The sequence below is a fragment of the Rhipicephalus sanguineus genome, chromosome 7 (genome assembly GCF_013339695.2).
Source record: "Rhipicephalus sanguineus isolate Rsan-2018 chromosome 7, BIME_Rsan_1.4, whole genome shotgun sequence".
Lineage (NCBI taxonomy): Eukaryota > Metazoa > Arthropoda > Arachnida > Ixodida > Ixodidae > Rhipicephalus > Rhipicephalus sanguineus.
Window position 1 is genome coordinate 134,325,922 of NC_051182.1, and position 13,883 is coordinate 134,339,804.

Below are 13,883 nucleotides of genomic sequence, written 5' to 3' on the forward strand. Positions count from 1 at the left end.
CGTAGTTTCTAATCGGTAAAAATGAAGTACATTGTCCTCCGATGGAGCCATAGACTTGACATATCAAGTTCCAGGAAATTCGTTGGTCCAATGTTACCAAAATACAAAAAATGCGCTTTGAAGTCTGTGATGTCACGCGCAGAGTTATCGGCGTGAACCTTGGCCACGATTTTTTCCTCAATTAATTAACCTGTGATGGTGAAATTAATTACAATAGAGTTCTCAGAGTGTAATTTATCAATGTAAACCAATTCATTGTTTTACTTTGGTGTCCCTTTAATCATGCTGCCATGAGTGTGATAAGGCTCGCATACGCTGGTGGAAACTAGAGCAGGTGTATTGAGCTTTCTTTACTCAATTGTGGCCATGGCGTGGCATTTGTTGTTCTTACAGTCACTGATATCTTGGCACTAGTAGCTATCAAGCGTTTCCTGGTCGCCTGTTGGCAGTATGCTGAACAGACAGATTTGTGAACAAACTTCAGGAAGTTTGTTACATTGAAAAGAAAAAGAAGAAGAGAGATCCGTCAATTGTGTAAAGCAGCTTTCCAGGTTTAGACATGGTTTATTTTACTATGGCATGCTGTACATATCAACGTTAAAAGAAAAACTGAAGTGTAAGCCTCACACCTCTAACTCCTTGACGAAAAAATTGGTGAAGCTTTCACTAAGCTGCACAAGGCTTGAAACAGCGAAACTGGACGATTCTGAATATCAATCTGGTTGCTTCTAGGTTCTTTCTAGGCCTTAGCTAGGGGATGCAGGGTGTTTCTAGGGTGCTTCTAGGTCGTTGCTAGGCTTTAGCTAGGTGATGCTAGGTTGTTTCTACGTTTATTCTCGGCGCACAGAGTTTCGAGTTAAACCACAGCCAGTCGCAGACACGACAGAGTTGTCCAAACTCCAGAGACAGAAACTTGCTCTGAAACCAAGCATTCGCACTTATAGATCTACGGTCACGTCGTCGTTGGCGTAGGCTTTCCATCGCTTCGGGGTCTTCTCACAGCCGCCGTTGCCTTTCCCGTTCCCTAAATTCTCTCGTTGTACATACTCGGGGTCTTCGGCTCGCCGCCTTCATTTCGCAGCCATTGGGCTAACTGTTGCCTTCATTTTTAGTGAACCAGTAGTGAGTTGTGGGATTTACCCAATTTCTGTGGCACAAACCTGTTTAAGGTGATGATAGTTATTTTATTCGTTGGACAAGGAACGATTTGCTAAACTTTTGTTTTCGCAGTTCGCGGTAGTGCAGTTTCCGGCACATGCCTTGACTCTGTTTTAGTGGTCATGATGAATTGTTAGTTCTGCCATGTTTCTATTTCTGTTATGGGATTACCTTGTTCAGCAGCCTATATAAACCGTCATGGTTTCTGATAATAAACAGTTGGAAGTTGGCACCCGTGTCTGTCAGTTCGTGTCTTTGCTTTGTCCCCATCTTCTTTGTGCCATACCAGTTTTAACTCATGTAATGAACCAACTAGCTCAGCAACAAGCCCTGTTTGCTAAGCAGCTTCGCTGTTAAACATATTTGTCACAGTTCGCTAGAGTGCACGAATTGAAATGTGTGTAACTAACAGAACTTCTTGAACGTATGTTTATTCTCAAATGCACAACAAGCTTGCAGGTTGGACTTTTTCAAAACATTTGTAACGGTCATAAGTTTCACAAGTGGTGTGCAACGACGCGTGGAGCAATGTTATCGATTTGGACTTTATAATGGAACATCACGCCGACGCAAAAATGCGCCTGGAGTGTCGGTATAATTGCTATCGCAACAAAAAAAAAATGGACCTGGGTAGGTAACGTAACGTTTAGAACATGCAACCGATGGTCAATCATAGCAGCGCACTGGGTGTGCGAAGGGATGGGAATCGTAGTCGAGGTTGGCAGAAAGTTAAGTGGTGTGATGATAACAAGATGGAATCAAGTTGTGAAACATGGGGTCAATAAAAAAGACATTGGACGAAGCCCTCATCCCACTGCAGACATAACTGGCTCATGATGATTACTATAATGTGCGTTGTACACATATGTGAGTTGTCCTTTGGTTAAAGCCCCCTCTTAAGTACTCTACATAATCAGTGTTATTGCGAGAAGGGGGTTGTAGGTCAGTGGGGATGATAAGCTTCACACGTGAACTTCCTTGTGTCCTCGTAGTCTCTGGTGCCAGTGCTCGCTGGTTTGCTGTTCTACGCTGCATCTGGAGACCTTCCCACCTCTCCCACTTCGTGGGCAGCACAGTCGCGTACGTTATCAGCCACTTCCGTGACCTTTCGCGCAGCCTACAGCCTACACCTTCTAATCTCGATCCTTATTTCACCACTTCGTGTGTTTCGTTTGCTTTTCGTTGCACTTTGTGCCCGAAGAGCGGCGTGACGTGCGTATTACCTTCGAGACGGTTGAAGCAATATCACTGTTGAGAGGCACGATGATAGGCTGCGCCGTCGCGTGGAGGTTTATATCTCCCCATCCGAATTCTCTGAGCTCACTCGCTTGCCGGTGCATTGCGTGTGGGAGCTTTTTGGATCTGCAATCGCTTTTTCCCCCTAAGTCTCACGTGCCGGCACTTAGCTGTGAGGAATGCGTCTATGATTTCTGGTTTGGTGTCCGCTGGGATGTTTCTTTGCAATTAGTGAATTGTAGCCTGCAAGGTGAGCAGCGGTGCTCTTGTTTTACTTCTGTCTTTCAATTGCCGCAACTTATCAGTGCCTTCAGTTATTGCCTAAGCAGAATACATAGCAGAAACGAACACGGGACAAGAATACGACGAAATGAACACTACTTGTCTTCTTGTCCTGTGTTCGTTTCTGCGCTACGTATTCTGCTTAGGCAATGACCAACCAACGTGCCCGTATCCAGTGCCTCCTTCAGTTATCGACTCAAAGTTTAACGACTCAAAGCAAAGCTGTACCTCTAATGTACTGTCACAGCAGCTTGGGCATGAAATTCGAAAGACATAGTGTTTAACCTTCCTTTCATTATTTTTTTTTAAAGTAATAACCAACATTTTCACGCATCAGATAAACATTAAATGAGTGTTGCAGAGAAAAGTGTTTTCTGTGATTCAGATAGTCTGGAAATTTAATGTAAGCATGTGTTATAACAAAATAAAATCCACTCTCTGCCTGTCCCCTCCTCTCCTTCAATATTTTATTGCACAGCACGTTAACTCACTCAAGCTTTTACGCTCGCATGCTAATATTGGAAAGAGGATATGTAGTTGGTGAGGGGCACATCAATAATCAGAATGCCGTTATTCTTGGTAAGAAACATTTCCACTGAATCTACCATTGTCGTTACGCTATCTGTTCCACTATCTCATCATCACAGCGCACGGCGCAAAGTTAGGTGATTGTATAGCTACTTGACAGTGGACCATTATTAATGATAAGTATATCGAGGCTTGTATTTGCCCACTCGAGAAAAGGAGCGGCCTGTGTGTCACAGTAAGTGCATTACGTGCAGAGCAACACGGGCTTGAGCAGGTTAATGAGGTTAACGTTCAGGACAAAGCATACGTATCGGCTGTTTTTTTTTTTACCTCACGCTATGATAGACGTCTGGGAATGCGACGGAGGTTTGAACAATGGAAGATATGGGAGATGGCATCATTAACTGCGGTCCACTTAAGTAGCTCGGCGAGGCTCTGCTTTGAGGTCGAGCATTCGATCCCCCGTGTGCATTACGACAAAGGCAGATTGTGGGGACATTTCAGATTCGGTCGCTCATGAAATACCTTTTTATCTTTGTTGTTTACTTGAGTGCCTGCCAACAGCTGTAAAGCAGCTGTAAAGCCTAAAGTTAGGTCACTAGTCCGTACAAGAGCATACATGCAATAAAATACTGTCAAAGGAGCGACATTTCTACAAGTATTGCGTGTTAAAGCGAACTTGCACAACGTGATTTTGTACAGTCGAACCCTGATATATCAAGCCCACATGTAACGAATTATTGTGTATATCAAACTGTTGTAAAATCTCCTTGAATATATTTTCAATGTATGAAATATTTTATATATCGAATCACCTATATATAAGAACTTTTTGTGATCCCCTTAGGATTCGATATATCTGGGTTAGACTGTATAAGGAAATGAACAAAAGGGAACACTCGCATGACCCATTCGTGGCAAGCATTCCGAGTGCCAACTTTATGCAGATGTTATATTATACAGACAAAAACATCTGTCTGTACAACGACGAAAAATCAGTGCTGTACGACGTCAGATGAACTGACGTCGTACAGTACTCAGATTCAAATGCAACATTTTTTTTGTATAATGAGTGCTATGGGCAAGCACTCATGGTTAGCATGTCATGTCGTTGCAAATCTGGCCGCTAGAGGTAATGCTGGCTCTCATGTAAGTGCTCGAGTCGAAGTTACGCCGATACAACGTGAACTGTAGAGGCTGGAAACTAAAGTACATGCAATACCGAGCCTTAAATTTTCGCGTTTCAATCTACGAGTGCTGTACAGCGGCTGCAGCCATGTCGTGAGCTGACTTAAAGATTAGAGTAGATATCCAGTGGGACATAAAATCATCTGTCATCAGGCTTCACATGTAGTGCAGAACCCCGCTTATACATTCCTCACTTATATGTTTTCTCAGGTTTCCCATATCTGGCGTCCGGTCTAAGCAAACAATCTAAAGACACCTATGTATTAGAATCCCCTTTCCACACATTGTTCCCGCAGTGTTCCTGCCTTGTGTGTTGCGAGTTGTTGCTGTGCTGTATGTGTTGAGGAGGTACATCAGTGAGCGTGTTCATGTGGGCTGCGACAGGGCCTTCCAAGTGCTCGAAAGGTGTCCGGTTATGGCAGAGGTGTGATAGAAACGTGAAACTGCCATTGAGGACTTCTGAAGCCATAAACTGGCGAATAATTATCTTCTGAAGTAGAGCTGCGCGCAAGGCGTACGTTTTATTACTTAGCAGAACTTCTTCCCAGATTTTAACCACATGTTCGCCTGATACGTTTCCCAGCTACTGGGTTCCTTTCTTGTGGTCCTGTAAAAAAAAAATTTGTTAAGAGGGCTTCTGCAGCGCAGTGTTGTTTATCACTACGGTGGCTAAGGTCGTTTGAATTTGACGTACTTTAATGGATGCATGACAGCAGTTAAGGAGACAGTGATGTAGTACCTCTTGTCACTTTTATTGTTTTGCGTCCTTTTGTTTGGTTATCCTTCGAACAGCTGCAAGGGGGAAGTGCAGGCACCGCGCCAACAGCACAACAACGTAGAACGGAGTGATGCAAGTGTTTATGTGCTGCGTCAGTTGGATGACAAACATAAGTCAGACGTTGTTACATTTTTTGGTGCCTTTGTTGTTTTAGAATGTTTGCTTCTAGCACTGCGAGTCCTCTTGGACTGTTGCAGCGTGGGAGATACAAATGCGCCGCCACGTACTGCCCATTAAAAAAATAAGAGCAGTTCTTAATAGCCTTTATGATTGAGTTGATCTAACAGCAATTCTAGCTCTCTTTGCTGGGCATCAACAGGCTTCGCAGCTGCAAATACCTTTGGAATACTGACGGTCTTACTGTGGACAGTAGATCTAAACAAAAATGTATTATAGACGTATCAATTCTTGACGAGCAGAGCATAAGACACGTTTAGAATATTAGAAGGGGCAGATGAAGGTATACAAGCTGATATTTAAGTTTCAGACATAAACTATTTGAAAACTAATTTGTCTGTTTTTCTATGAATGTGAATTTAGGATGCACAGCAAGCTAAGCAATTCGATAACCTGTGCTGTCACAGTTCACTTCACGCGACTCAAGGTGGCACCACAGAATAGTTTCTACAAAACTCAATTCTTTACAGAATTGAATGTTATGAACATTAAAAAAAAATAAGTAAACTTTTTTTGTTGGCCAAATGTCCACGTTAGATGCCAGAAGTGGACCCCCATGCACATGGCCTGTCGCACAACAAGCAAATGGCCCCTCCTATTTGAAACTTCTATTCGACGTGGAATACATGTAATAAATTGATGCAATATGCCAGCACCTGCCCAGCACCCCCGCCAAGTCAAGGATGTGACACCCCCTACCCCCTGCCCAAAAATAATGCTAGCTGCATCGCTTATATCCGTGCTCGTGGAAAAAGTGACCATCTCCTTGTATTTGAGATGGCGTAGAAATTTTCTTTTTTTTTTGCCAGAACAGAGAGAAGAGGCAACATTGTGCAGTGGGCTGGCATGCTTTTACTGCAATTTTTTTAACATCATTTCGCAGTTTTTGAAAATCTTGCGCTTCATGGTTGCATGGTTGCTTTTCGTTGTCCGTGACAACACAACAGCCTACATCAAATTCGTATAGCTTTTCTCAAACTTGCGGTAAAATATATAACAAAACCAATCTCATAGTTCCACAGGAATCTGACTTAATATTTTGTGCCTAACTACAGTGATCCAGTAATTAACTTGGTCATTGGCTTAGAGGGGACCTTGAGCCATTGTGTAATGTACTGTACGAGGGGTCTCAACATACAAGAAGAAAACAAGTCCATCTCAGAGCCAGATGTGTTTCCTTCACGTTATCGATGAGGTACAGCAGGCCAGAGTCCCAAGCTGTACTTGCGATATCGATAGCAACGTGTGTTTTCAGGCCATCAGCTTGCACAGGGTGCTGCTTGTTGGCTACGTTGGTATCACCAAGATTATGTACTCGCATGGCAGCTGCTAAGTGGTGGTTGAGATGCCAGAGGGTACTGTGCAGCCCTTGAAACCAGATGGTTTCACTGTAGCTTCATAGATAACATTACGGGCTATCTCCTGGCTTGCTGTATGACATGAGATTAGTTGTGTTGTCCTCTGACTGATTGCATACTAGAAAGGGAAGAGATGCTTATTTTAAAAACGTGTCGTGGAAGAATACTTAAAATTGTGAGAAACTAAATTCTGTACAATGGATTGTTGTGTTGCTATTCTCTTTCTTTTATAATGCCTAAAGTGTTACAAGACACTTCATGAGGGAAAAGCATGTAAGAATCAGGTGTAAATTCTTTTATAACACCTAAGGTGTTACAAGATACTTCATGAGTGAAAAGCATGTAAGAATCGTGTGAATTATCTACAGACCATCTTCGCATTAAAGAAACAGAAAATAAAAATAAAGAAGTGAGAAGATGAAATATAACCAATGAAAAATGAAATAATGCATTCAACAAATTGAAAAAGAAAACTGAAGGTTCTAGTTTGCAAGCTGGAAATCCTCTAGAACGCTCTACCGACAGCATGGACGCTTGTGTTTATGGCGTAACACTTGTACATGTGGCATTAACTGTTCTGGTCGCCGCATATTATGGCATAAATGCAGGCATTGATGTGGTTAGTAGAACACCGCCCACTACATTCCTGCCTTTGGTGCGTCTCTCAAAAACACACACACACACACACACACACATATATATATATATATATATATATATATATATATATATATATATATTCCACAAACTATGATTTACTCCCAGTGAAACATGGATTTCAATCTGCGTATTTTATCGTGGATGAAACACTGTACACAGGAAATGTATAGTTGTCAAGTGCTTTCTTAAAGGGCCCCTAAACCACCTCTGATATTTTTTTAACATTTCAAGTGAATGGGCGCATTGAGTTCAGAGTGTCTCCATGATCAGCAGTGCCAAACGCAGCAGCGCTATGTGCCGTTGGTGCGCCACAAAATAAAGAAACAATCCCGTGCTCCTCTCTGGGCTTTTTGGTATCCCTGGAGTTGTTCGTGACGTCACCAGGAGAATCTGGTCATGTCAGCAGCAGAAAGAACGTGTTTGTTTGCCTGCAGGTACGTGCACTCCCTGCTTATCCTCCTCGCGCGGTGAGGAGGAACACTCAGCCAGGAGGAGAAACAAGCCAACGAATGGAGCATAGTGAAGGAAAGAACAAACGAGCGAGGCCCGCATTTTTATCATCAAACGCGTGTAACTCCACTGTTACGGCACCATTTCCAAAAATTCTCCTAGCTACGTGTTCGTTGTAGACTTGTGCACGACTGCAACACCACAACTAAATCTTGACCTGTGGGTGGTGTAGGGGCCCCTTAACATTTTCGATGGTCTTTGTTTGTCTTTTCAACTTGGATATATGAGCTTTCATGCGTTGCTTCAAAGTAACAAAGGTTACAAGTCTACATTTGTGCCCCCCCCCCCCCGTTCTTTTGGACCACTAGTGGTGGGGGAGGCATGGCTTATATGACTCTCCTACCAGTGTGCATATCTGTGCTAGGTATGTCGTGTTGTATGTATGCTGGATAGGTATGTATGTCATGTTAAAGGGGCCATGACAACCAATTTTTTATCATACTCTTGATTAGTTATGTGGGTTAATCCTTGTGCGTTCGGACGTGAGCGGCCTGGGAGTCGGGCAACACTGCTGCACTCGCGAGCCGTGATGTAACAAGGTGCTTGCTGTGCGAGAGTGTGCATTATGGCACACAATTTAGTTCCATGCTCAGATGGGCATGCAGCTGACCTATTTCGGATTTGTTCAGCTTGGCATTGAAATTGAACGGTTTGCAATGGCTGAAACTCCGATAGAAGACGATGACGGCTCAGCTCCATGCGGCACATGACGTCACACATGGCGGTTGCCGCCGGTGGGCATGGTTTATAGCCGACTACTTCTAGGGTTTATTTTGGACTGAAATATTATTTTACAGTCCATTTTCCATTCATGTGTAGGTCTAGCAGGTCCTCTACTTTTATCTTTCGCTGAAAACCGCCAATTGTTGGTTGGGTGACCATGTCATGGCCCTTTTAACATTCAAATGTTGTTTCATGCCTGTGCAGGACTCCCCCTCTGTTCCCAAGTGGACACAAAGTGGCAGAAGAGTCCGCCACATTTGCAGCACCTGATTTCTGGATGACTGCGCCATACTAACTGCCAAAATGTGGCCAAACGTGTTCCTCGCCATTGCCTTGGCGGCGGCGGCAGCGGTGCTACCCGTTGCTAGGTCCCAGTCCGATTCCGATAATGGTGAGTTCATTTCAGCGCGTGGAGGTGTAAGCTCATTATGTTGAAAAGTTTGCGCGAGTGAAAGCGAGTAGTTGGTTGAACCACCAGACGCAAAAGTACAGCCGACAGCACGCTGAATACGAATGCCCCGCCACCTGGTCTGGACCGGTTTATACCAACGCCAGCGCCGCAAAGTATTGGTCGTGATATTTGCGGTGGCTGACTATAGCTGGGGCTGTCGATAGTGAGCACACTTTCCTTGCCAATCAGGCTTAAGCGAAAGATAAGTCGACGAGTCCAATCAAGCTGTGCTCCAGCTATCGTCAGCCGCCGCAAAAACATATCGGCCAACATTTCACGCTGCTGGTGTCAATCCAAGCCGATTCAGGCCAGGCTGCGAAGTGTTCATATTAATTTTGCTGACGACTGTACCATTACGTCGCCATCCCTTGGGTTACTGCATTGTGTAGCAGTTGTTTACTACACAACACTTGCAAACTTCCGCGCCCCTTGTACAGTGCTTACAGATTGAAACGTGACATCAAATCTGCAAGTGTAACAACTTTTATGTGCGATTCATCAATGTAACCTCGCCACGTGGCTAAGAATCTGGCCACAGAATGTGATGTTTGCTCAGATGTAAGTGTACAAGTCAACATTATACCAATGGGACATGATTTGCAGGCGGTGAAAACTATAGGATATGCATTACTTTGCCCTAAATTTACACATATTTCGTGAGGAATGTGTGTTGTATTCTACATATTATGGCACAAAAATTTTCAGGAGAGGCAGTGGTTGGACTTCCCTTTGTCCACACCGGTTCTTTTGATGTCCCTTTGTGCAAACTTTTAAAATAAACACGGACATCTTGTATAAAAAAGCGATTTTTAGTTGTTTTCCTGGCTACAAGAGTAGCGTAATTTTAGTGGCACAAGCAGCACCGACGCTTACTTCCTCTTTCCCGAATATTCAGAAAATGTCTTCTAGAAAATAAACTGGTTTGAAGGTTCTGGCTCAAGTTGGGTGTTGTATTGGATACATGGGAGATCTGAGCATATGCTTACTTCAGATAAAGACCAATTAACTGTCAGGATAATTAATGAAAATAAACTGAATGAGTTCGTTGAAAAGAGCAGACGGTCTTCTCGGGAGCAGCTGTAATCGTAGCACCACCTGGCAGAGCAGATCTCAACCATGCACTTCTTTCTGCGGGTCCTCTGAGATCCGCTTCAGCAGCGCGGTAAAACGCAAAATTAACCCGAAGAATACACCAGACAACGCGAATGCCGGCGCGCGAGTGCCACTACCAGACACTTGTGTTGAGTATTAGGGTCACCTCCAGTTTTTTAAAAAAAATTCCTAAGATTCACAGCCCCAGAAGTAGCACCGCTAATTTGCTTTCCACATTCGTTGCAACCTGCCAACCTCCTCCCAGGCTGCCTCAGCCCGGTCAACATCAACTTCTCGTCGGTTGACTCGAGCACCTACGACTTCCAGTCAGTCCGAATGCCAGAAGCAAGCGGAATGGACCACCTGTACAGCATAGTGACGCACTTCGCGTACGTCGTTGCTGAGCCGGGACTTCCGAAAGGTGAGCACTTTCTCTCGGGCACCGTGATCGGGCGAAGCTATACTCGGTTACAATCTAAGAAAAACATCTCAGCTCCGCCCACAAAACCGCGATGCGCCTGCCCTTTACCTGTAAAAGACAGTTGTGCTAGCTGCTAGCTGACAAACATATCATATCGGGAACAATAAATTTGCCACATTTGCCGCCTGTGAATAGCTGTTTATGTATGTGCAGTTTCAAATACCAGCTTCAAACACTTTAGTAGCGCAGTTCCTTTTTGCAAGTACGATATATGGACTGACCCTGTGACTGCCTTTTTTTTTTTGGCTTTCAGGACTTCTCGAAGATGACCAGCTTTTCAAGGATCCCATCTCTATCATCCTGACGCGGTGGAAGGAGGTGGGTAAACGCTTGGAATTGTCAACGCATGGGCAAGTGGTTACGGATTTGCCTAAGCCTCGTTCTTTCGGCTCCGTGTGGCCGGTGGCCGCTTTGTCACAAGATGAAGTTCAGCAGAAGTTCAGCAGTCCCAATTCACCACCTTAACCCTTTTAGGCTGACCAGTTTAAATTGGCTCATGAGGTTCACAGTGATCCATGCTTTTATCCGAAACACAAGCAAAGCCAAAACACAACAGAATACAAAATCACGAGTGCGTTAGAAACCGCAAGCATGAAGACTAGGCAAATCCGCGTACTACCCATCATTCCCATGGTGGCTGAACGATCGCAGTGCCACAGTTCCCTATAGTAATGAAGGAAAGGGGAGGCATTGATCGAGGCCTCGTTTCCTTGTTAGACACAACCTAATAAAACCAGCAGGCAATGAAATGAAGCTAAGGAAGCGCTAGCAACACTGCTCGCTCTCATGACTGTGAGCGGCGCTGGCTAACACTCCTAGGATTAAACAAACATTAAATACCCGATAAAGTGGATGGGAAAGCGACCGCCACGGCAGCTCAATTGGTAGGGCATCGGACTCATTATCCGAGGGTTGTAGGTCCAGTCCCTACCTGCGGCGAGTTGATTTTTCATCCACTTTTAATTCCTTTCCATTTATGCCATAATTACTGTACTGCAGTTGAAAGCTACAAATTGTCTCCTACACCCTTCCTTGGTACTTAGAAATACGAGCGCATAACTTATACAGGGACTTAGAAAGACAAGGACAAGCACTCCTAAGTCCCTGTATAAGTTACGCGCTCGAATTTCTAAGTATCATGAATCACCAACTCGCCCAATCAGCCATTTTAACCTTCCTTGGCTTCAGTATTTGTTGGTTTTCATTAAAGGGACCGACAACTGGCCAGGGTGTGTAATTAGATCCTTGTAGAAATGAAAGGACCAGGAATTATAGTGACAGATTCAAGCATCCTTTTTGCGATCTGTGTACGAATTATATTCTTAAGTCGCATTTAAGAGACAAGAAACCAGTATGTTACGCGGCCTAGCGGAAGAGCCTTGCGACTGGGTTATGGAGTCGTCCATTTTGCTGTATGTAGTCTGATGCTTTCATGCACACCAGAACGAGGGCTCATAATTAGAGTATGTATATAATTATTCACCCTCGTTCTCTTCAGTTTTGATTATGAGCTAAAAGGAGTTGCACACCGAGAAGCGGCACTGCCTTCACAGAAACTAGTAGAACATATCCAGCCACGGCGCATGCGCGCGATGTGCATGCATGCGCAGTAAACCGCCACACACAAACACAAACTGCTCTCGCGCTCACCTCCCACTGTTGGCAGCATGTGTTGTGTGTATATAACTTCATAGTTGCCGCAGATAGAAAAAAGAATGCATCATAAATGTTTCACGGCGTTTTCCGCGTTACCATTCCATGATTGACACTCAGACAGGTGAGCTTTCCATTGCGCGAAAGAAAACAGGTACACTCAAACCTCGTTATAACAAAGTCACATCTACGAAGAAAATAACGTCGTTATATCCGAAAACTCGTTATAAACGTTTATTTATAACACTGTATCTGTGACAAGAATATTCCTAATCTACTTCGTTATTAACTATAATTCGTTATATCAGAGTTCGTTATGTCGAGGTTTGAGTGTACCATAAAAATTGGTTGTCGGTACCTTTAACTTCCCTGTAGCAGATATTGTAGGAAACCCTATTGAAACCGCTACCACCCTTTTAAGACAGAGAGTTGCGTCGTCCGCTCTTCAGCTTCCCCACATGTTCATGGGCCTACTCGTCCTGGTGGCCGTGGGGCTGGCCCTGGCGCTGATCGTGCCGTTCGTCGGCGTGTTGGTCCTGTGCTGCCGCTGCTGCTGCAAGAGGTGCGGTGGTGCCGAGAACGTGCCTGAAGGAAAGGGAGACGCGACCAAGCGCGGCTGGCGGGGTGTGCTCCTCTTCATTCTCGCCGTTGTGCTGCTGTGAGTCAACGTTTTGCATTAGGAGAACGAAAGCTTTTGGCCGATGCAGACGGTGCTTGCTAATTGAGGCCATAATGCCGAAATGATGGGGATGAGAAAGATGACAGGACATGCGCCAGTTCTGAACTCCCGGAGTTGATAATGCTCGTCCTGTCATCTTACTTGTCCTTCCCTGTCAATTTAACGCTGCGGCCTCAATTACAGTTGAACCTTATTGTAATGAAAACTGATATAGCAAATTATCGGTTATCGCAAACTAAAATTGAACTTAGGTTGGTCACGCTTTATTTCAGTGACTTTTATTCCTTTAATGGTGAAACTGAAAATACGAGAGCTGCCGCGATATCTGTTGTAACGAAAAAATATTTCATTTGCACAAGGCTGAAAACTCTACAGGTAGCATAAAAAGCAAAATAAATATGGATAGACAATTCGCAGGCACATTTTTTTTCATCAAATTCACAACCAAAACCTTCCTGAAATAAATATCTACGCAGCCCTTATTTGTGAAACGAACTTTGTGCTGTCGCAGTTTTGCTTTTTGATTTACCGGTCTATTTAGTTTGACAATGCTGCAAGGAGACATGTAAATATTAGCTCGTTTACAGGGGGTTTGAAGCCTTGAATAATGTACTGCTGCAGCTAGTATTCTTGCGTCCATAAGACTGACAGTTTTTATCACTACTGTTACGGGTACTGGATATAACGAGCTAATTTATGGTGCCGGCACTACTTCGTTTTAACGCGGTTCGACTGTAGTGCAGTGAACCAGCTAGATCTGATATCTGCACTCCTGAATGGTATTCACTCTGTGGGTCACTCAGTGCTCCAGTTGTTTTGGAAAAACGGTTAAATTTGTCGAGTGTATGTGGTAGGTATTCACTCGTCCCATTTAACGGTGCACGAAGGGAGAATCGTGGGGTAGTCCCGTCATTCCTGCATTTCCTGTA

At 44.1% G+C, this 13,883-nt stretch overlaps 2 protein-coding genes across 5 annotated transcripts in view; one reads left to right on the forward strand and one right to left on the reverse strand.

Moving 5' to 3' along the window:
- The window catches only part of LOC119399996 (SUMO-conjugating enzyme UBC9), a 562,334-nt gene that overhangs the window by 377,768 nt on the left and 170,683 nt on the right, over positions 1-13,883 (reverse strand). The window lies entirely within an intron of this gene.
- The window catches only part of LOC119400008 (prominin-like protein), a 64,106-nt gene that overhangs the window by 9,379 nt on the left and 40,844 nt on the right, over positions 1-13,883 (forward strand). For all 4 annotated transcript variants that reach the window (XM_037666912.2, XM_037666915.2, XM_037666914.2 and 1 more), the window contains exons 2-5: positions 8,803-8,989; positions 10,407-10,562; positions 10,876-10,940; positions 12,725-12,933. In XM_037666912.2, the coding sequence (XP_037522840.1) occupies positions 8,902-8,989; positions 10,407-10,562; positions 10,876-10,940; positions 12,725-12,933 (518 nt within the window). In that variant the 5' untranslated portion in view covers positions 8,803-8,901. The remainder of the gene's footprint in view (positions 1-8,802; positions 8,990-10,406; positions 10,563-10,875; positions 10,941-12,724; positions 12,934-13,883) is intronic.